Below are 22,552 nucleotides of genomic sequence, written 5' to 3' on the forward strand. Positions count from 1 at the left end.
CATGAAGTCCATATCCTTCCTGTATAGAGGGCTACAGAGCTGGATGCAGTACTCCAGTTGAGGTCTCACCAGAGCAAAGTGGCAGAATCACCTCTGCAGATCTGCTGCACACGCTTATTTTGATGCAGCCGAGGATTCAATTGACTTTCTTGGCTGCAAGCACACCCTGTTAGCCCATGGCCCACTTCCCATCCATCAGCACCCCCAAGACCTTTTCCACAGGGCTGATTTCTATCCCCACCTCCCCCAGCATGTATTGATAATGAGGATCATTCCAAAAGTATTCTGTATCAGTCTGGATTTTCAAGTTATGATAAAAATATATGGCAACAAAATAACTCCTGTTTGTTTGTTTCATTTCAAAATATTTGGCCATAGTCTTTACAGGAATGACTCTACCAGTATGAAGAGTTTTACAACAGAAATTAATTTGACCTCTATATATTATTTGGTGGAGGAAAAGCATTTTTACTGTTCTGTAGTATTTTACTTATAAACTAATCCCAGTTTGTAAAGCTACAAAGATAGCTTTGTGCCAACAAACAAATGAAATATGATCTTTGGACATAAGGAAGAAGTTCCTCATTATAAGGGTGGTGGTACACTAGAGCAGGCTGCCTAGGAAGGTGGTAGAGGCTCTACCCCTGGAGACATTCAAGGTCAGGCTTAATGGGGCTCTGAGCAACTTCATCTTGTTGCAGATGTCTCTGCTCACTGCAGGGGTGTTTGGACTAGATGAACTCCAGAGGTCTCTTCCAACCCAGTGCATTCTATGATTCTTTTCCTTTTCCATGTGTTTCTCTGTCTACTATGTTGAAAACAGCACTGTCCTTCAGTCTTTCTAAATGTAATGTCTAATAGAGAAATCTGACATATTTAGCTGAAGAAGCCAACCAGGCTGACCCTGTACACATTTACACAGGACCATAACAGAGCTGTTTTCACCATCACCTTCTAAAGAGAATTACTAGTCATTAGGACACTACCATCTCCTTAGACCCTTCAAGCACATGCATGACCACCTTTCAGAAACCACGAGTCCATGGTATAACTCCCCAAGATCTGGAAGCTATTTAAAGATAGCCAGGTGCCACATTTGTAGACAGAGACCAGAGAAAGTTGGGTATTTCGAAATAAATTTCTTCAAGTGTTGTTAGCTAGGCAGCCTCCTCCTAGAAAATGGTGATCTAGACAAAAACTTTGCAGAGATGCCCCAGGCAGTATGCTCAGTATGAACTCAAGCAACATGAGAAACCCCTTCTTGCCCAGTCAACAGCAACCCAAGTACATTGGTGTACAACTACAAGCCACTCTGCTGAGGGAAAACAGTAAAACTTTATTCAAGTGGAGGGTAGATTCTTCTGTTTACCATTTGTAGAAGGATAAGCATGAGCTTGGGCATCTGAATCTCAACATCGGATCACTCTTTATTGCACTTGGCCTAGTTTAATTGCCAAGACAGACATATGTTTCTGGTATGATGAAGATATTGTGGTTAAGTTTGGCTGCAAGGAGTTCTTGCAGTTGAGGAATGCTGAATTCTGAATTTTCCTCTCATGTTAACTAGCACTCTGCCAGCTTTGGTCTTCTTTCAACTTCATTTACTTTTGTCAACTAATATGTCACAGGCTAGAAGTTTCATGGAAAAAATAATATGAGCAAGAGCAATATTTTCATTCATAAGTAAGACTTCTGTCCAAACAGTGTGTCACCTTTTCAATACTAGCATGCTATACAGTGGCCAGCAAAAAAAATTGTGAGCCAGTTTCACATTGTGAATAAGTTGCTTCAGAATGGCTAAGGAAAGAGAAGAGGACATAAACGAGAAAGCTGAGCACACACGTGCATGCCACTGCATAACTTCTTCTCTAAATCTGATGTCACAGATAAGTTCCATCAGCTAAAATAAACAACCCTGTAAACTCGCCCATGCAGTTCTTAATTCCTTTTCTTTTTGCACTGCTAAGGAAACAAATTTGTGGCTTACCTTTCGAAACCAATCTGCCGTAATGTTTTCTCCCATGTTGAACCTATACAAAGAGGAGACAAAAACAAACACCCTCAGTAAAGAATTGTTATTGCATGAACACTCCCACTTCTGTCATCTCCTCGTGCAGCTGGGATCTGTATAGTAAGGTGATTTTTCCACCCCTGCAGAAGTACTTGCACATAACATCTGTTTTCCCCAGTGAAGAACTGTTATGAGAAGCTACCACAGGGTGTGGAGGGGCATCAGTCCATACAGCTCCTTTACATTGCAAAGCAGCCGGGTGCTGCTACAGTTCACTGCAATTCCAAGGGTGGTCTCATCTCCCAGAGCAATGTGATCTGTACATGACTCCTGAAAGTGCTGAGCTGGCATCTCACATCATGCACTCTTCACATTTCAGCTTTTCATTTTACTGGAGTGTTTGCCTGATTCCTGTTGAAAGCTTTACAGCTCCTCCTGAAATCCAGCCCTTTTCTTTTTAAGCAGAAACATGAAGATCTATTTCTGCTTTATTGTTTAACCCTTCGTGCTCATACAAACGGCTACAAAAGATTCTTTCTGAAAATCATCTTAGGCCCACAGACTACTTAGAGATGTGGTGCTGAGGGATGCATTTTAGTGGTGATCTGGCAGCCTTGGGTTAATGGCTCGACTTGATGATCTCAAAGACATCTTTCAGGCAAAATACCTCTTTGTTTCTATGATTTTATGATTCTAAATGGGCAGACACCTCAAAGAATTTCCCTCAGTATTTCTAATACAACTTTTACCTAGTTTTTCTCCAAAATAACTCCCCTCACACTGTAAGCATTACACAATCAGTTTTCAGCTTTTGGTATTTTTGTAGAATCATAGCATCATTCAGGCTGGGAAAGACCTTTAAGATCAACAAATCCAACCCTTTTACTTATTGCCAGTCACTTTCTTGCTACCATGATGTGGTCATTATAAATACAGCCTATTAAGAGCACAAATGTCTCAAGTCATGAAGAGCTGCAAGGCAAATATGCAGGAGAACATGAGGCTGGGTCATAGTTTGCCCTCTGCCCTCTTGCACTTCTGTGGGAAATGTAGCAGGACTGCATTCAATGTATGCAACTACAGCTCTTTTTGAATGCTTCATTGTACTTAATATGAAATCAGAGAAGTGACAATAACTGCTGTTGCTGTTGCAGTCTGTCACCTAAAGAGAAATGTAAATCAGGAACAAACAGGTTGCCTGGAAGTGACTTTCAGTAACACCAGAGAAACTCAAAGACAAGCAGCAAAGCTCCAAGAAGCGTTCAGAAGAGGTAGAATTAAAGTAGCTTTGTCTGATTTAAATATGGAGAATTTCAAAATTAAATGCATATTGTGCAGTGACTACAACAAAACCATAGATTAGATCCTTTCCACTGACTATCCAAGTCCTACTTGTCCAAAGCAGTATGGGAAAAGTAGTGATGTGATATCCTGAGCCAGAAAACAAACCTTTGCAGCTGTATGTCTTACCATTATTACCTTTCCCTGCTGTTAAAGATATCAACTCAGAAATCAAGGACCTGTCACATTTTAGTACAGTGTTTATCTCTAATCTGCTACACATTTGGTATTTGAGTAAGACCTAGTAAATGCTTTTCATCTTTGAATTCAGGACATTCTACTGCCCATCTACATAAGAATCTAAAACCTCAACTAAATCTAGAATCTAAAAGAATCTGAAAACAACTCAAGAGGTTTTGTGTTTGGGTTTTGGTTTGTTTGTTTGTTTGTTTTAAGCCTAGCACTAGAATTCTTTCTACACAACTGACTAAATTTTCCAGTTTAGCAAATCTGCCAGTTGGCAAAATTTCTTAAGTAAAGATACCATTTTTCATTTTTCTGTACAATATTACCTGGTGTCTCTCTGGTCTGCAAATCACAGACTGAGCAGATGAAAACCAAAATTAATAAACCCCCAAAAGTTAATTTCCTTATAGACCTGTGTTGTGGCCTCCACAGTTCCTAACTGGACAGCCAAGAAATTGAAGTTAACATGGGCCTATGGAAAATAAATTCCTTGTATTAATCTCTGGTTTTTAGGAAGAGGAAAAGAAACTACATTAAAGTATATGCTCCTAAAAAAATCAACCAAAGTCCAACATTTCACTCTATACAGGAAGAATTTTGGCTGGCTAAGGGCTTCATGGCTGAATCCAAGTGTGGTCAGTATATCACATTATCCTCTTCTGGAACCCCTTCTTCATTCATCTTCCCACTGACAGACACTTCCAACTTCATTCACACATATTTTCAGTGAAAGACACTAAAACCCCTTTTCTAATGACACTTTAAGGCAGTGCACACAAAGCTTTTCTGTTCAGAACTGTTACAGCTATGGGCAGTGATCAATGCAATGACATTTTTAATTGTCCCCATTTGGTGCAAAGCATGCTGGGATTTCAGCCCATATCTAGCAGTGCACACAGTGATACGAGACTTCAAAGCTGAGCTGGAGAAAGCTCTACCTTCACTTTGTGGAAAAAAATGACACAAGTTCTGTTTTGCAACAACTGAAGAAAGCACATTGATCAGCACAGGGAGCTTCAGCTGTGGCAACTGTATTTGCTTGAGTGAGGCAAGACTTCTGCATGCACAGCTACCTTCATACAACACTAACTCCATATTTTATCAGAACTCCTCCAAAGACATCTTTAAAGCAGGACAACATTCTCAGACAAATTTATTTCAAATAAAAATGAAAACCAAAAATCATGTGTAGCACAACCAACTGCATTTCACTGAGATAAATAAAGAATCACTCCATTAATATCTTCTATTATGAGTTATCTCCCAAATCCACCACCTCCTGCATGTCCCTGGGATATCTCTGGTTTCATGATCTTGAAGGTCTCTTCCAACCTGGTCTATTCTATTCCATTCTATTCTATTCATATGAGAAAGCTGTGGTCATTCAGTCTGGAGAAGAGAAGGCTCCAAGGAGGCCTCAGTGTGACTTTTCATTACTAGAAGGGGGTCTTACAGGAAAAATAATGACAATTTTTAAGCAGGTCTTGTTGCAATAGGACAAGAGGGGATGAGTTTAAGCTAAAAAAAAATTAGCAGATTTAGACTAGAGAGAAGGAAAAAAATGTTTTACAGAGAGTGGTGAAATACTGACATGAGCTGCCCAGGGAGGTTATAGAAGCCCCATCACTAGAAACTTTTCTTTAAGATCAGGTTGGACAGGGCTCTAAGCAACCTGGTTTAGTTGTAGATGTCTCTACTCACTGAAGGGCATTAGACTAGATTACTGCATCCAGTTCTGGAGCTCCTATTACAAGAGGGATATAGACATGCTGGAATGTCAGAGGGCTGGATCACCTCTCCTATGAGGACACACTGAAAGAGTTGGGGCTGTTCAGTCTGGAGAAGAGAAGGCTCCAAGGTGACCTAATTGTGGCCTTCCAGTATCTGAAGGGGGCCTACAAGAAGGCTGGGGAGGGACTTCTCAGGATATCAGGTAGTGACAGGACTAAGGGGAATGGAATGAAGCTGGAGGTGGGGAGATTCAGGCTGGGCGTGAGGAAGAACTTCTTCACCAGGAGAGTGGTGAAGCCCTGGAATGGATTGTCCAGGGAGTTGGTTGCGGCCCTGTCCCTGGAGGTGCCTGAGACCAGGCTGGATGAGGCTCTGGCCAGCCTGATCTACTGTGGGGTGTCCCTGCCTATGGCAGGGATGTTGGAACTGGATGATCCTTGTGGTCCCTTCCAACTCTGACTGATACTATGATACCTTTAAGGTCGCTTTGAACTCAAAGCATTCTATGCAGCATGGATGAATCAAGCCATTGCTAAAGAGATGACAGTGACCGTTCACAGGTCAGTGCAAGGCAGATGCAAGCAATCTTCCATACAGTGTATGCAATCCTGCTGGCTCTAAAAGAGTATTCAACAGGTTTTGAATCCTGAAGATTTGAAGACTACTGAAGAAAAGAAATCTCAACAGTACATCTTAGAGAGACGAGTATTGGCATCTTTAGTTAATGTTTCTGTGCTTTCCGCTGTTGCATATACTAGTAGCATGAATTTTTCACCCCAGAACTGGCTACACTTCAGTTGCATGATGTATAGAGTCTCCTACAGAAGTGAGTGAGAGGGGGGAAAAAGCAAAAGAGAAAAGGGAATTTGGTCTCTGTTGGTTTGAAATAATCTTTTGGCTGTGGCTGGCTAGCAGAATACTCTTTGAAATGCACGTGATTGCTCTGAAGCAAAGCCTGCCAAGAACACAACTAGCATTTCATATGCAAAAAATATACAATCCAGTCTTTTTAAAAAATGTTTATGATCTAAACATTCTGGTTTAAGATTTGCCAGTCCCATTCTCCATGGTATCAACTTCTACACAGCACCCACAGCCAAAAGTAAACACCCTGAGGTAAGAGCAGCACCAAGAAAAATAACACTATTAAAAGACTAGAAAACTTATTATTTGATTCAAACTTTACCCAATGCTTCCAAAACATTAAACAAGATTTAAGTCACGTAACTCTCATTAAAATCAAAACAGGAGTTTTTCAGGAATTACAGACTTGATCCTGTTCCCCATCAACAGGCATTTGGCTATCGAACTCAGACATTGTCTCTGATGGGACTATGGAAAATATTCACCTGTTGACTTCCATATCTGTCCACTGCTACACTTTCATTGCAAAGTTTATTTGGCCTCTCTTTGCATTCTGTGTTTTGCTGCCATGTCAAACCCACCACAACTGCTTATAAGAATGCCTGGATTTGGTAGCCACGTAATTAAGCATTTGTTCCAAGTATTTGCTTCAGCATGCCTGACCATCCCCATGTGTTCCAAAGATCCTGTTTCACATTAACAGTGCTAGCTTTAAAAACCTTCAACAAGATGAAGTACAATAAACTTCCAGAATTACTGCTCACATTTAATAGGAGTAATGGTAAAATGCACTTCATGCTCACATATGCACTCAATGAAATCCTATCATAACAAGGAGTGTAACAATATGAAATTTCATAGAGTCCTAAAATCATTTTGGTTGGAAAAGACCTCTAAGAACATCAAGTCCAACCACTGTCCAAACACCACTATGGACATTAAACTGAAGATGTAATAAGATAAAATGAAAAATACCTTTCTGGAATTAAAAGTTGCATTCTTTTACAGGTAAGCTTTCATTTATATGTCAGGGGTTTTTATTTGGTTTGGTTACAACTCTCTGCTTACTATGAACTTACTATGAATGAAAGGACTCATAATACACTGCTGGGCTGCTCATCTATACAAACCATGAAGCTGTCTAGTTGCTGAAGTGCAATGGTAGGCTAGGAAAAACAGAGAGTAACATATTCATAGAATCATTCAATGTCCGTTTGGAAGGGACCTCAAAGATCATCTAGTCCAACCTTCCCTTTTAGAGAAGGCTGCAAAAATTATTGGAGGGCTGGAACCCTTCTGCTGTGAGGGCAGGCTGAGAGAGTTGGGCTTGTTCAGCCTGGAGAAGAGAAGACTTCAGGGAGACCTTATTGCAACCTTTCTGTATTTAAAGGGGCCTAGAAGAAAGATGATGAAGGACTCTTTATCAGGAAGTGCCGTGACAGGACAAGGGGTGATGGTTTTAAATTAAAAGAAGGGTGGTGCAAACCGGATAGAAGGAAGAAAGTTTTTATGCTGAAGGTAGTAAAACATTGGCCCAGGTTGCCCAGAGAGGTAACAGACACCGCATCCCTGGAATCATTCATCATCAGGCTGGACAGGGCTCTGAACAACCTGATCTAGTTGAAGATGCCCCTGCTCACCGCAGAGTGCTTGGACTAGATGAACTTTAAAAGTCCCCTCTAACTCAAACCATTCTGTGATTCAATGGGTCTTGGCTAAAGCACTGTCTAGACAAGATTGCCCAGCACCCTGTACAGCTGTATCTTAAAAGTGTCCAAAGTTGGCGAAAAATACTGCATAAGTGATTTTCGGCCATTCACACGGGTTCCACTTTGAGCCACATCATGCCCCCACCTGCCAGCACAGCAGAGGTCTATAGTTGTTCAGGGAGAAGCCTGGCATGCACTGTAAATACACAGCAAGAACACACATCTCTCATACTATGCCCATGCAAATTCCTTATGGATCCTGTGTCCCTATGACTGTAAGCAATGATTCTCCATAGCCTTGCTGCCTCCTCAATTCTTCAGAGTTAGTGGCTACTTTAAGAGCTATGTGCCTGTGTCCAGCTCTGCTCCTGAGGCTCTTTAACACTAAGAACAATAGTTCTCACATTCTCTTCTCACCGTGATCTTACATGAGGACCAGAGGGAAAAATAGAACTGAACCAATGAAGATGTCAAATGACTGGAAAAGGACAAAATACCTGAAATTACATCACATCAAAGCTAAAAAAGAAACAAATTTCAGCCCATCAATGGGAATCACAGAGAGTCATCCATGCTCTCTGAAGGTACTAGCAAGGCACCAGACACAAAACAGTCACACCAAGCTTGTTAAGACCTCCCTGCAGGCATGGCATAGATAGCTCTGGTACAGTAGAATATTCCTGGAGTAGTAACTGCACTGATCTTTTCTCTAACATGTTGGAGGAAAAATGTTTCAGAGGAACTGCTGATTTGCCACTGGTCAGAATATTTCAGTTTCCAAACTTAGATCTGAAGCATGTGACACTTGCTAGTACCAAACAAAATACCCCACCAAAACACACACACACACACACACACACACACAACCCCCCAACTAAACAAACAAACAAAAACCCAAACAAAAACCCAAGCAAAACAAAAGCCAGACAAAATAAAAAACACACAAACAAACCCCCCCCAAACCCCATAGCTTTCACATATTAAAGAGATATACAACAGTGATATATAATACTCCTGAAATAGAATACAACACTTTGGTAAACCTTTCCATTGCAGGTGCCCCTTCTCCACTTAGTTTCTCAACTGAGCAGTAGTTTACAGAATCCAGCCTCAGTGGACTGGTCAGGGATCCAAGTATCTGAATCCACACCTCAAACCTCTCAACAAATTCAAAGAACACACTGGCTTGTTGTCCTAGAGCTTCTCTCTCAGGAGAGACACGTATTATATAAACTATCTGAAGTTTCACAGCCTGTTTTCAGTGGATTAGAGAACATTGCTCTGTTGTGTATTCTCTACCATCAACTTAGTACTTACTAGCCAATTACTAACCAGGACTGAAATGTACATAATTGTCATAGGTAAAACCTGTCAAGCTTGGGACCTGTTGATTTCAGCAGTTTCATATATTATTGTCATCCTGGCTGCTTGTTCCCAGAATCAAACTTCTATCTTCTCACAAACAAACTAAATAAATTATGTTTTCTCATACCTTTTTGGTTTTTAATCAGTATAGAACCACTGGCTTTACTATTTTTGACTCAAAAAATGCATGTGGCATGGGAAAGGATTATATCTTACTTGCTCTACAGTACCATAGAGGTATTATTAGCACTTAACCTGTACATTGGCTGTCCAACAGCAAGTTCCATACAACATGTCTCTTACAGAAATGCACTTCTCTCCAACAAAGTGGCACCAAACAATGCCACCTTGGCATCTAGCATCTGTCTGTCCATTTGGAGAAATTAATCTCTCGTACACTTCCTCTTCTTTTGATTCAAACAAGCAGGTTTGCATCCTGCACTCAGCACTTTGTAATTTGATCACCACAGTATTATCATCAGGAATGATGACACGACCTTCTTTTGAAATGAGGTCTCTTAATATGGCATGGTACTACTCTGCTGTGCTCACATTGGTTTTTAATTGAGATCAGGAGAGTATTTCTTCAGCACATTTCTTATCATGCTTTGATTTGCATGACAGAGTAATCTCCAAGTGAACAAACTTTTATTTCTTTCACATGAAACTAAACCTCACTCCAAGGACACATAACCACTAACGGGCATTCAGTCTGCACAACCGGACCAGAGCTAATCCCCAGCAAACCCCACTCAAAACATTCCTCATGTGGCAGCTAGGGACTCTGCACTAACTGCTTCCCTCTGATCACTCTGTGCTGCTTACTAAGGCCTCAAGCTGTGACTGGGTAGGTTTAGACCGGACATCAGGAAAATTTTTTTTCATGGAAAGATTGGAATGTGCTGCCCAGGGGGGTGGTTGAGTCACCAACCCTGGATGTGTTTAAAGGTCATTTGGGTGAGGTGCTTGGGAATATGGTGTAGGGGTGAACCTTGCAGAGTAGGGTTATCGGTTGAGCTTGGTGATCCTGAGGGTCTTTTCCAACCTGAATGTTTCTGTGATTCTGTGAAGGCAGATGCAGCTAAACCCACCACACCCAGTGCTCCCAGGGAAACATTCCAGTTCCAGTCACCTCGAGGGATGAAGGGGCAGGTCAGGTTTTTCATCCTTAGGGTTATTTTCTGGGCTGTAGCCCCTCTGCTACAGTAAGCAGAAGCCTTTCTACTGCCTTGATGTACAGGCAGGGTTGGACTGGATGCTCAGCACAGCTGCACTCCCCACAAAACTCAGGTCCACAAGGTAAAACAGGAGAGTATTTAATTTTTAAACCAATTTCTTCATGAGAAGGAATAAGGGAATATCTTGGCTGTTGTGGTGTGTTGTGTATAATGAAGGGTCTAAAGTCACCAGTAAAATAGAAGTGGAGGGCATTCAGTTTAGGATTCTGGCTATATATATAGATATACTCTACCCTAGTGAGGCCACATCTGGAGTAACATGTCCAGGTCTGGGCTCCCCAGTTCAAGAGAAAGAAAGAACTACTGGAGAGAGTCCAGCAAAGGCTACAAAGGTCATGGAAAGGACTGGAGCATCTCTCCTAAGAGGAAAGGCTGAGACACCTGGGGCTGTGTAGCCTGGAGAAGAGAGGACTGAGAGGGCATCTTGTCAAGGCTGATGAATATCTAAAGGGTGGAGAACAAGAAGATGGGACCAGACTCTTTTCATTGGTGCCTGGCAACAGGACAAGGATCAACAGGCACAAACTGGAACACAGGAAGTTCCATCCGAACTTCTTTACTGTAGGAGTGACAGCACTGGACCAAGCTGCCCAGAGAGGTTGTGGAGTCTCCTTCTCTAGAGAGATTCCAAAGCCAGCTACACATTGTGATCCTGAGCAACCTGCTCTAGGTGACTTTGCTTTAGCAGGGGTGTTGGACTAGATGCTCTGCAGAGCTCTCTTCCAAACCTCAGCATTCTCTGAGATATAATAAGCTCATACAAAGCACAAAGACCTTGCAAGTCTACCTGCCTTCCACTCATACCAGCTTTCAACATATTTTTGACAGACTAAAGAGTATAAATTTGATCCCTACACAATATCATCCTGGGAAAGATTTATTGTGTATTTTCTCCTGTAACAAAGCTATTCAATTATTATCATGAGACACAAAAATTGCTTTCTTATTTAAAAAGAAATCTTGACTCATTCCATGGTAACCAGAAAAATAACCATTGCCAAAAACACTGCTTCTCCTCCAAGAAGATATTAATGAGAAGGAACTTTTACTAATAAACTGAACAGAGTTGGATTATAGTGCAAAGAGCAAGAGTACCAACACTGTGTGTATGTGCACAGAGATACAGAGTGCTTTCAAATTAGTATTAAGAAGACATCAGCTATGGTGAAATGATTAGCAGCTGTATCTGGAAATGAACTCTTCCAGTCTGCATGTTCCCTGGGAAAGCTCCTGCAGGTAAATGGGGACCCTTTTGATCTTGATTTGCATCAGAATTGAAGGGCTAGTAGAGGATTAGTTTTCAGATTGGTCATTTAACTTAAGGTACACAACACGATATGAAATACTCCCTGGAGTACCTGGGATGTAAGTGATCCAGCATATCGCTGCTCAGATCATGCCAAGTGGGACAAATCCCAGATCACTTTGTGTGATGGTAAGACCATTGTCTCTGAGCCTGAACCAAAGTCTACAGAGAAAAAAAAGGAAAGATTTTCATCAATGGGCATTCATAGTCTGTCTGAAATGGAAAAAATAACAAGGACTATTTAAAAAATAACCTATTTTTCAGTAACATAGATTCATAGAATGGTTTAGGTTGGAAGAGACCTCAAACGTCACCTAGTTCTAACATCCCAGTTATGGGCAGGGACACCTCCCACCAGATCAGGTTACTCAAGGCCTCATCCAACCAGGCCTTGAACACCTTCAGGGAAGGGGCATCCATAATCTCCCTGGGCAACCTGTTCCTGTGTCTCACCACCCTCACTGTATAGAATTTCTTCCCAACATCCAATCTAAATGTCCCCTCCTCAAGCTTCAATCTATTCCCTCTCATCCTATCACTGTAAGCCCTTGTAAAAAGTCCTTTTTCAGCTTTCTTGTAGACCCCTTCAGGTACTTGAAGGCTGCTCTAAGGTCTCCCCAGAGTCTTTTCTTCTTCAGGCTGAACAGCCCCAATTCGTGCAGTCTGTCCCCATAGGGGAGGTACTCCAGTCTTCTGATCATCTTCATGGCCACACTTTGGACCAGCTCCAGAAGCTCTACATCTTTCTTATGCTGGGGGCACCAGAACCGTATGTAGTACTTCAGGTCAGGTCTCGTGAGAGCAGAGCAGAGTGGCAGAATCACCTCCCTTATCCTGCTGGTCACACTTCTTTTGATACAACCCAGGACACAGATGGCCTTCTGGGGCTGCAAGCATACATTGAACATTAGCAACATCTGTTCCATGTACCCCAGTAACACACTACTGAGGTTGAGTGTCCTGTGGATAATTCATCTGGAGAGAATGGGAGCAGAAAGCAATAAATGGGACAGAATTTATTTTAAACATGAAGTTTATGTGGTTTTATCTGAGAATCACACACATCATTTTATACATGAAGATGTGACTTGCTTGGGCTTATGGCCAAGAAGGCCAATGGTACTCTAGGGTGCATGAATAAGAGTGTGGCCAGCAGATGAAGGGAGGTTCTCCTTCTCTACCGTGCTCTAGGGAGAACACATGTGGAGTTCTCCCCAGCTCAAGAGGGACAGGGAACTACTGGAAATAGTGCAATGGCGGGTCACAAGGATGAGACTGGAGAATCTTTCTTGCAAGGAAAGACTGAAGGACTTCAAGATCTTTAACCTGAAAAAGAGCAGACTGAGAAGGGCTCTTACAAATACTTATAAATATCCAAATGGTGGGGGTCAAGAGCAAGGGGCTGGGCTCTTTCTGGTGGTGGCCAGTAATAGGAAAGGGGACAACAGGTGCAAATAAGAACAGAGGAGGCTTCACTTGAACTTAAAGAGAAACTTTTTCACTTTTAGGGTGCTGGAGCACTGGAACAGGCTGCCCAGAGAGGTTGTGGAGTCTCCTTTTCTGGAGAGATTCCAAACCTCTCTGGATGTGCTCCTGGGCAACCTGATCTAGGTGACCTGTACTAGGGGGATTGGATTAGATGACATCCAGATGTCCCCTCCAACCCCTGATGATTCTGTGACTCTGCAGGAGTTAAGTGAGAAAAGTTCAAATGGCTCACATACATAACCAATCTCTCTCTCTTTTTTTTTTTTTTACAGCTGAAAAGGGTGTCAAAGCTCTCAGAAGCAAGCCTTGAGGAGGGCAATATTTCCTGCCATTGCTACGGGGCATGTCAGCTTCAAGTCAGAAAGCATCAAAGTTCTATTCCATGCCTTCTGAAATGAGGCCAGTTAATAACTAAATGGGACCTTTTTCAAATCTTGAAGACTGGATTTTCTTTGGTCTTCAAAGCAAAACCAGAAAGAACTTAAAGCAAACTTGTAGTGAGTTTTATTTTTCATTACCTGAAGAAAATGGGATTTCATTTTCCCCTCCATTTTTGTTGGCAGAGTAATTCTCTCCTCTCCCACCCTGACCAACACTGATCTGTCTGCTAAAGAGGATCTTAGAGGCAAGGGTTCGACTTCAGAGCACAAGTGACGGGCATCCTTCCAATTTCTAGAGCTACCCTCAGCCTAGTTTTCTTGTAACATAATATACTGTTATGAAGAACCATGTCAGCCTAGTTTCCTGCCTGCAGCAATGAACGTGTGCCAGGTGCCAAGTGCAAGAAGTTTACTCATTGTCTCACCAGAAGGAAAGGTGGGCAAATGTTTCTTCCTGAACTCTGCAGCACAGATATGAAGGAAGGGAGGAGATAAAGAACAATTATGTCCTCAGTAACACACCTATATAGAAGAAATAGAATAAACCAGGTTGGAAGAGACCTTCAAGATCATCGCGTCCAACCTATCATCCAACACCACCTAATCGACTAAACCATGCAACCAAGCACCCCATCAAGTCTCCTCCTGAACACCTCCAATGTTGGTAACTCCACCACCTCCCTGGGCAGCCCATTCCAATGGGCAATCATTCTCTCTGTGAAGAATTTCTTCCTAATATCCAGTCTGAACCTCCCCTGGCACAGTTTGAGACTGTGTCCTCTTGTTCTGGTGCTGGCTGCCTGGGAGAAGAGACCAACCTCTGCCTGTCCACAACCTCCCTTCAGGTAGTTGTAGAGAGCAATGAGGTCTCCCCTAAGCCTCCTCTTCTCCAGGCTAAGCAACTTCAGCTCCCTCAGCCTCTCCTCATAGGGCTGTGCTCCAAAGCCCTCCCCAGCTTCGTTGCCCTACTCTGGACATGTTCCAGCAAGTCAACATCCTTCCTAAACTGAGGGGCCCAGAACTGGACACAGTACTCGAGGTGTGACCTAACCAGTGCAGTGTACAGGGGCAGAATGACCTCCCTGCTCCTGCTGGCCACACTGTTCCTGATACAGGCCAGGATGTCATTGGCCCTCTTGTCCACCTGGGCGCACTGCTGGCTCATGTTCAGCCTACCATCAACCAGTACCCCCAGGTCCCTCTCTACCTGTCCGCTCTCCAGCCACTCTGACCCCAGCCTGTAGCACTGCATGGGGTTGTTGTGGCCAATGTGCAGAACCCGGCACTTGGATGTGTTCAATCTCATGCCGTTGGATTCTGCCCATCTGTCCAGCCTGTCGAGGTCCCTCTGCAGAGCCTTTCTACCCTCCAGCAGATCAACTCCTGCCCCCAGCTTGGTGTTGTCAGCAAATTTACTGGTGATGGACTCAATGCCCTCATCCAGATCATCAATAAAGATATTAAAGAGCATGGGGCCCAGCACTGATCCCTGGGGGACACCACTAGTGACTAGTCACCAGCTGGATGTGGCACCATTCATCACCACTTTCTGGGCTTGGCCTTCCAGCCAGTTCCTAACTCAGCTCAGAGTGCTGCTGTCCAAGCCACAATAAGAAATAAAAGATGGATAAGAAATAAAAGGATGGGAAACTAGGAAATCTAAGTGCTGCAGCCAGTCCAAAGAAAAGCAACAAAGTTGGTGAAGGGCCTTGAACACAAGTCTTATGAGGAATGGTGAGGGAACTGGGGTTTAGTCTTCAGAAGAGGAGACTGATGGGAGACCTCATCTTCTCTACAACTACCTCGAAGGTGGGGATCAGTCTCTTCTCAAATGCAACAGGTGATAGGATAATAGGAAATAGCCTTAAGTTGTACCAGCTAAATATTGGGGAAAATTTCTTCACAGAAAGGGTTATGAAGCATTGGAACAGGCTGCCCAGGGAGGTGGTGGAGTCATCATCCCTGGAGGCATTTAAAAGACAAACAGATGTGATGCTGAGGGACATGGTTTAGTGGTAGTGGCTCAGCAGTAGTACTGGGACTGAGCTTTAGGTGAGCAGTTGGACTCAATACTCTCAAAGGTCTCTTCTAACCTCAACAGTTCTATGATTGTATGATTCTTGTACAGAAACAGGAAGAACATCAAGAGGACAGGATACTAGCATTCCAGTGGTGATATCTTTGACTTCACTAACATTTCATAATGCATTTATTTTCTGAAATTGTCTTTTCTCTTTTTTTCCCTAACATATTTGTTTTCTAAAGATAATAAATAATAATTTCATTCACATTAATTCTCTCACAAATTACATTCACTAAGTATAATGAAAAGAGCAAGTCAAAGTTGGTAGGCTGGTAATCTGAAGACCTGCCAATAGTCAAAATTTTCATCAAAAACCTCCAAATGTAACGAGGTGGTGTATGCCCCATCTGTGAAAATATTCATCAACACAAGAATAGGGACAATCCTCTAGATCAGGCCAGTGAGAGCCCCATACAATCTCACCTGGAATGTTTCCAGGAATGGAGCTTTTACTACCTCTCTAGGCAACTGGCAAAAGAATTTCACACCACCCTCACTGTAATAAAGTTCTTTCTTCTATCTCATCTAAGTCTCCCCTCTTTTAGTTCAGAACCATCACCCCTTGTCCTGTCACAACAGACCCTGCTAAAAAGTCTTTCCCCTTCTTTCTTACAGAATGTCCAACCTCCTTTAAGTACTGAAAAGCTGCAATAAGGTCTCCCAATAGCAGATGCCCCAGTAGCAGGAAGACTCCTCATCTACCCATGCTTCTCCATCCAAACTCAGGAGCACCTCTAACAGGCTGCAGGATTGCATCCAGTGTGTGAGCTGATCATTTATCAACGCTTAATTAGTTTTCATTAGGATGCCACAAATAGAACAAGCACTATCAACAAACTGAAGAAATCACACAATTGTCTAATTATTTCCATTTTAAAAAGCACTCCATGCTCTTTATCTAGCTTCAAATAGCTTGCAAGTATTTGGATCTTTCTACAGTTACGTGCTTAATTAGGAGCATTACTGGTGGAGGTGGCGGAGTCACCGTCCCTGGAGGTGCTCAAAAATTGTCTAGACATGGCACTCTGGGACATGGTTTAATGGGCATGGTGGCATTAGGTTGGTAGTTGCACTTGATGTCTTAGAGGTGTTTACCAACTTCAATGATTTTATGATTAGGAGAAATTTCTCCCCATTTAGTTTGTTTGGCTAAATCTAAGCTAGAAAGAATCAGTAAAAGCAGTGAAAGTTTTGCCATTCTCAGCAGTTATTAGATGACAAGAGCATTCTCACACTTCTTAAAGAGTGGTTATTTTGTCCTCACTGGAACGTGTTTTATTGAAGTGGTTTACGAGGGTATTAAGAGAGTCCTGCCTTTGGAGTTAATACTGAAAAGGTTCATAAGCAGTAATAATTTCCTACTCAAGAAGGATTTTCACATTGCAGAAATCATGGGTAATTTGGACGTGTGACTCTCAAATGCATGTTTAAATCAGGTATTTTGTTTATCCACGTGCTGCTTCCTTGCCTTTAGATGTGGTATTACATCAGGCCTACTAGAACACTGTATTGCTAGCTTCTTTTCAAAGATACATGGCCAACAACAGCAACACTTCAAAGCTATTGCCAGTTGGTGAGTTTTCCCAGTCCAAACAGATCTGAAGAACTGGAAGGTCCCACAGTGGGATGAATATCTGAGGTGATGCAGCACAGGGGCATTCAATGCCCTGAGAGAAGCAGCAGCTTATACAGTATCTTCACAGAATAGGACAATCATTCCAGATGGAAGAGATTAAGATCAAATTCAACTGTTAACCCAGCACTGCTAGGTCACCTCTCAACCATGTCCCTCAGCACCACATCCACATGTCTTTTAAATCCTTTCAGGGATGGGGACTCCACCACTTAACTGGGCAGCCTGTTCAAGGGATTAACAACCCTTTCAGTGAAGAGGTTGTTCTTGATGTCCAACTCAAACCTCCCCTGGTGCAACTCGAGGCCATTTCCTCTTGTCTTGTCACTCAGTCTTTGGGAAAAGAGACCAACCTCGACCTCACTATGACCTCCATCCAGCAAGTTGTAGAGAGCAAGAAAGCTTCTCCTCAGCCTCCTTCAAGCTAAACAAGCCCAGTTCCCAAGTCCTCACAGGACTTGTGCTGCTGACCCTTCACCAGCTTTGCTGCCATTCTTTGGACATGCACCAGCACCTCAATGTTCTTCTTATAGTGAGGGCCCCAAACCCGTACACAGTATTCAAGGCGCAGTCTCACCAGTGTCAAGAACAGATACAAACAATTCATAGTATATTAAATTAATTCAAGGGTGTATCAAAACACATATTAGAAACAACTTTCTTGTGCTCAAAACAAGACACACAAAAAATACTGCAGTTCAAGATGACTTGTAAGAAAGACAATGGCCCAGTTTCTAAAGCTCTCTCATCCCAAACTTTTCTCTGTGTCAGTTTTAGAAAACTACTTATACTGAATATACAATCAGGGCATTTTGGCAACAGTTTCTGCAAGGCATAAAGCCTGTCAGACTTCCTTTGCCAGCTGGAAGGCATTGAGTGTATTTTATGCAGTTGCAAATGTGAATCGTTCACAGCAGTGGGGAATGCTGTACTCACTGCAGGCTGAATGAGAAGCGAAGAATTGGAGGAGGGGAAAAAAATTACATTCAGTAGGGAGTTGGGCTGAGAAGTATAAAAGGGATAAATTTCCAACAAAGAACAAGCCATAAGAATACTGATTTATATTGGAAAGAGATGGGAATGTCAAATTCTGCACTAAATCACAATTTAATTTAGGTCTAAATTAATCTGAACTTAATTCAATCACCTTTTGTCTGGACTGACTTCTTTAAAAAGGCTTCACATGCAAAAAAAAACCCAAAAACAAACAAACCCTCACAGTCTAAAATCTGCATATTACCCTTTCTAACTATAGTTGTGGAAAGGAGGTTAAATGGTGGAAATCTGAGTTTCTATTTCACATTCTATTTCACACTCTGGTACCTTTCTTTTTCAGTCAGTGGATGTAAAGTAATCAGACTTCACCAGGGCTCTCTAGTAATTATATCTGCTAAAGCGGATTTCCTTGAGTTGTTGCATCTTTGACATCATCAGCATAACTGCATGGGACAGAAGGATAAAATGATGACCAACTGCTCCTCTCTATGGGGGAAGAGGGCTCTAGAGAAAAGGCAACAGGACTCCATGCACGGATAACTAAGCACATGGTGATGCAAGAGGGACACATGTCAAAAGGATGCTGCAATTGTTTGTGCTCACAGATGTCTGTACTACATCTGGTCTCCAAAATCAGGCTGCAAAGCAGATGATGATGAATCACAGTCACAATCTCATCCCTCGCTCCATCTCACAGAAAACCAAGCTGCCATGTTAGCTACATATATCTGTAGTCAGCTATTCACACACTGGAACATCAGTGGAAGGTTGATGCAAGAACTTTCCATTCTTCGCTATGCAGAGGTCCAGTGAGAGGACAAGTCATTTTTGGAGGCTGCTCCCCACTGCCTATGGACTGAATTGGGCAGCTGTGATGGGAGGGCAAGCTCCCCCTGGCTGATATACAACCTGTTCCCACTGCAAAATAAAACCATCAGTTAAATGAAGTCCAAAATGCTAAAAATCATAGATAAAAACTGACTACAGCAACCCATTATTAATTTCCCTGGTTCTATTCCTGCACATTTAGTAACACACATCTCCATGACTCTTCTTTAAAGGTTTACCTGATCTATTTGAAGATGTCCCTGCTGACTGGAGGGAAGTTGGACTAGATGACTTTAAAGGTCTCTTCCAACCCAAAAACATTCTATGATTCTATGTGCTACTACTAAAAACCATACTTTTGTTTGAGAACTGATGAGTTTTACAGTGCTCCAGCAGAGGTCTTGGCTGGCGACAGTCAGCCTGGGATTCATCTGAGCAACAGTTTTTATAAACAGTCAATGTGTTGTCCACTGTTGCAGTGTAAATCAAACATGAAAACTACTCCCACAGAGGTGGTCAACTTGAGTATCCTCACTGACAGAAGAGAAAACTATTTCACCAGGCCAAGAACTTAGACAATTGAAACCACAGGAACTACACATGGACCAAAGTCTGTGTGATCCCTCTAGTGGATTCAGAAATCTGTAACGCCACAAGGCCCAACCTTCCAAAACCTGCAATTTACTTTCAGGTTTCAATTCTGTAATAATATCACTCATCTATTAAAAACACCAACATACAAGAAAGAGTCAGTGGGTGACTTTAAAAATATTCAATATAGCAAAGCTTGTAAACTACTGGCCAGACTACCAAAGTCATGATCAAAATCAACTTGACAGATACTTGGAGGCTTCTGTGAAACATTTCCTGCTGGTGGTGCATTTTACTCAGTGCCAGTTTTAGTATCCACTGGGTACACTAGGAAAGGCACCCAAAAAATCCAACAAATGTCACTGCTCAGCTTAATGGGACCCAAATTTATGATCTGGATATTTTAGTCTTTGTCAAAAGGGAAAGCTGGTCACTCTGAAAAATTTAAGTCAACTTCACCTTACATCTTCTAGAATCTGAATTACATCATTAATAAAACAATCAAGTTCTTACTGCTACTGTAACTTCCCTTTACAGATAAATAATGAAATGATAGTGACCACCTCTTCAACACACTGAAGAATGAACTGCACTTCCTACCTTTTCCTCCGCCTTCCTCTCCTACAGCCAACCCCAATATTCCATCTCCATAGTGGGAGGGAAAATTTGGACTCTTCATGACTTGAAGCACTCCTCCTGCCAAAAGCTCCAAGAAGTCAAATATTTTGAAGCAAGCAAGGCATATCATTCAGAGGAAAACCATGGAGGAACCCCAAGAACAGTCCATAAACATCAAAGGAAATCCCTCAAGACATAATTAAGGCTGGATTTGTGGGCAGGCAAATAAAGGAGATGTTTTATTTTCTCCACCTCATTCCAAGGACAAAGATGCTGACTAGGTTAAAGTCATTGCACTAGGTCAGCCCCACCACCCAGTATTCACTGCAGCTGTGGAAGAGACTGCCAGGGATCATCTACTCCAAGCCACTTGCTAAAACAGGGTCACCTACAGCAGGTTGACCAGGATTGCAATGTTCAGGCAGCTTTGGAATCTCTCCACAAAAGACTCCACAACCGCTCTGGGCAGCCTGGTACAATGCTCCAGCATGCTCTCAGGACAGAAGTTTTTCCTCATATTCAGGTGGAACTTCTTGTCTTTCAGATCATGTCCACTGCCCCTTGTGTTGCTGGGCACCACTAAGAGGACTCTGGCCTCAGCTCCTTGATAGACTCCCTGTAGATACTTATAAGCATCTGCTCTTGTATCAGGCCCAACAAACTAATACATTTCTCAAGTAGTCCTCTCCCTTGTTCTTTCCTCTTTGAATCTGATCTAAGATTTGCTTGCATGGAAATCCCACATAAAGTAAGAAAATTACCAAATAATGACTTCTTGATTTAGTGTTTATTTAGTGTTGATTTTGTTCATCTCTCAATCCTGTTTTCACCATTAGTACCAAAAGGTGGTGGAAGCCCCAGCCCTTCAAGTTTTAAGGCAGGCTAGATGGGGCTCTGGGCAACCTGACCTAGTGGAAAGTGTCCCTGCCCATGACAGGGGGGTTGGAACTAGATGATCCTTGAGGTCCATTCCAACCCTTTATAGGGATGGGAACTTCACCACTCCCTGGGCAGCCTGTTCCAGATGTTAACAACCCCTTTGGGTGAAGGAAGTTTTCCTAATATCCAACCTAAACCTCCCTTGGCACAGCTTGAGATCATCTCCTCTCGTCCTATTGCTTGTTAGTTGGGAGAAAGGACTGATCTTGACCTCATTACAACCTCCTTTCAGCTAGCTGTAGAGAGCGATAAGGTCTCCTCTTCACCTTCCAACACAGGACACGGTGATTTAGGATTTTCATCCAGTTTCTGGTGATACCAATAAAGGCTTGAGAACAAGGAAGTTGAATTTTCACAAACTCCAAGAGCAAGAACTACAAATGGGTATATCTTGACCAAACGCCAATGTTTAAACAGGAAAGCACCATCCAATTCCCAAGATAGAGCAACAGCAGAGACAGATTAGCCACAGAGGTCTCCCAGAATAGCACAGCGTACTGATGGAGCCGCACAAACACTTCCCACATAAGGTACTCTTAGCGTGCTACAAATTCAATGAAGGTTAAAACAGAAGCATCAAGTGAGATGCTGTCACACCAATTAAATCCAACACCCAGGTGCAGTGGATGTGAGTGTATGAAAACATGTGAGGGCTGTGCATGTCAAAGCCCCTATTATTTGACTGTACCCTACATAAAGAAGCATGAGATTTCCAGTAACAGAGATCATCATTCAAAGCCTAGCCAAACACTGGGAAATGTCCAGAGAGATTATGATCTAACTATCCACATCCTGGACTAAGAATTTCAAAACAAAAAAAGCCACTCACATTGTTATTTATCCTGAAATATTACCCAGCCTTTCTGCCATCTCTGAGTTCCAAAATATACTAATCATTTTCATAGGAATACCTTATTTTTTTCATTTTAAGGGCTTTCATATACGACCTCCAACTGAGGAAGGAATAATGAACAAAACCAAGTTAGGATCTAAAGAGCAGATTTACATCTGAATGGATTTAGCATCAGCCTTTGGAAATTGCAGAAGTTGACATTCTCCTCTCCAAACTCAATTTTTTCAGCTCATAAACCTTTTTGGGATTTTTAACAGCTCTTGCTTTGCAGTGTCTTCTGCATCCCATATGCTAGGGGGATGGGTTTTATTAATACTACTAGCAAATTATGGAGGCCAAACTTTGTGAGCACTCACCCAAATATAGAGGATATGACCTCAGAATTAAATACA

The 22,552-nt window shown here is 42.3% G+C and overlaps 1 protein-coding gene across 2 annotated transcripts in view; it reads right to left on the reverse strand.

Moving 5' to 3' along the window:
• PIEZO2 (piezo type mechanosensitive ion channel component 2) overlaps window positions 1–22,552 on the reverse strand; it is a 338,300-nt gene that overhangs the window by 186,786 nt on the left and 128,962 nt on the right. For both annotated transcript variants that reach the window (XM_054164079.1, XM_054164078.1), the window contains exon 4: window positions 1,988–2,030. In XM_054164079.1, coding sequence (XP_054020054.1) covers window positions 1,988–2,030 — 43 coding nt within the window. The remainder of the gene's footprint in view (window positions 1–1,987; window positions 2,031–22,552) is intronic.

Source organism: Dryobates pubescens, chromosome 9 (assembly GCF_014839835.1).
Source record: "Dryobates pubescens isolate bDryPub1 chromosome 9, bDryPub1.pri, whole genome shotgun sequence".
NCBI classification, from domain to species: domain Eukaryota; kingdom Metazoa; phylum Chordata; class Aves; order Piciformes; family Picidae; genus Dryobates; species Dryobates pubescens.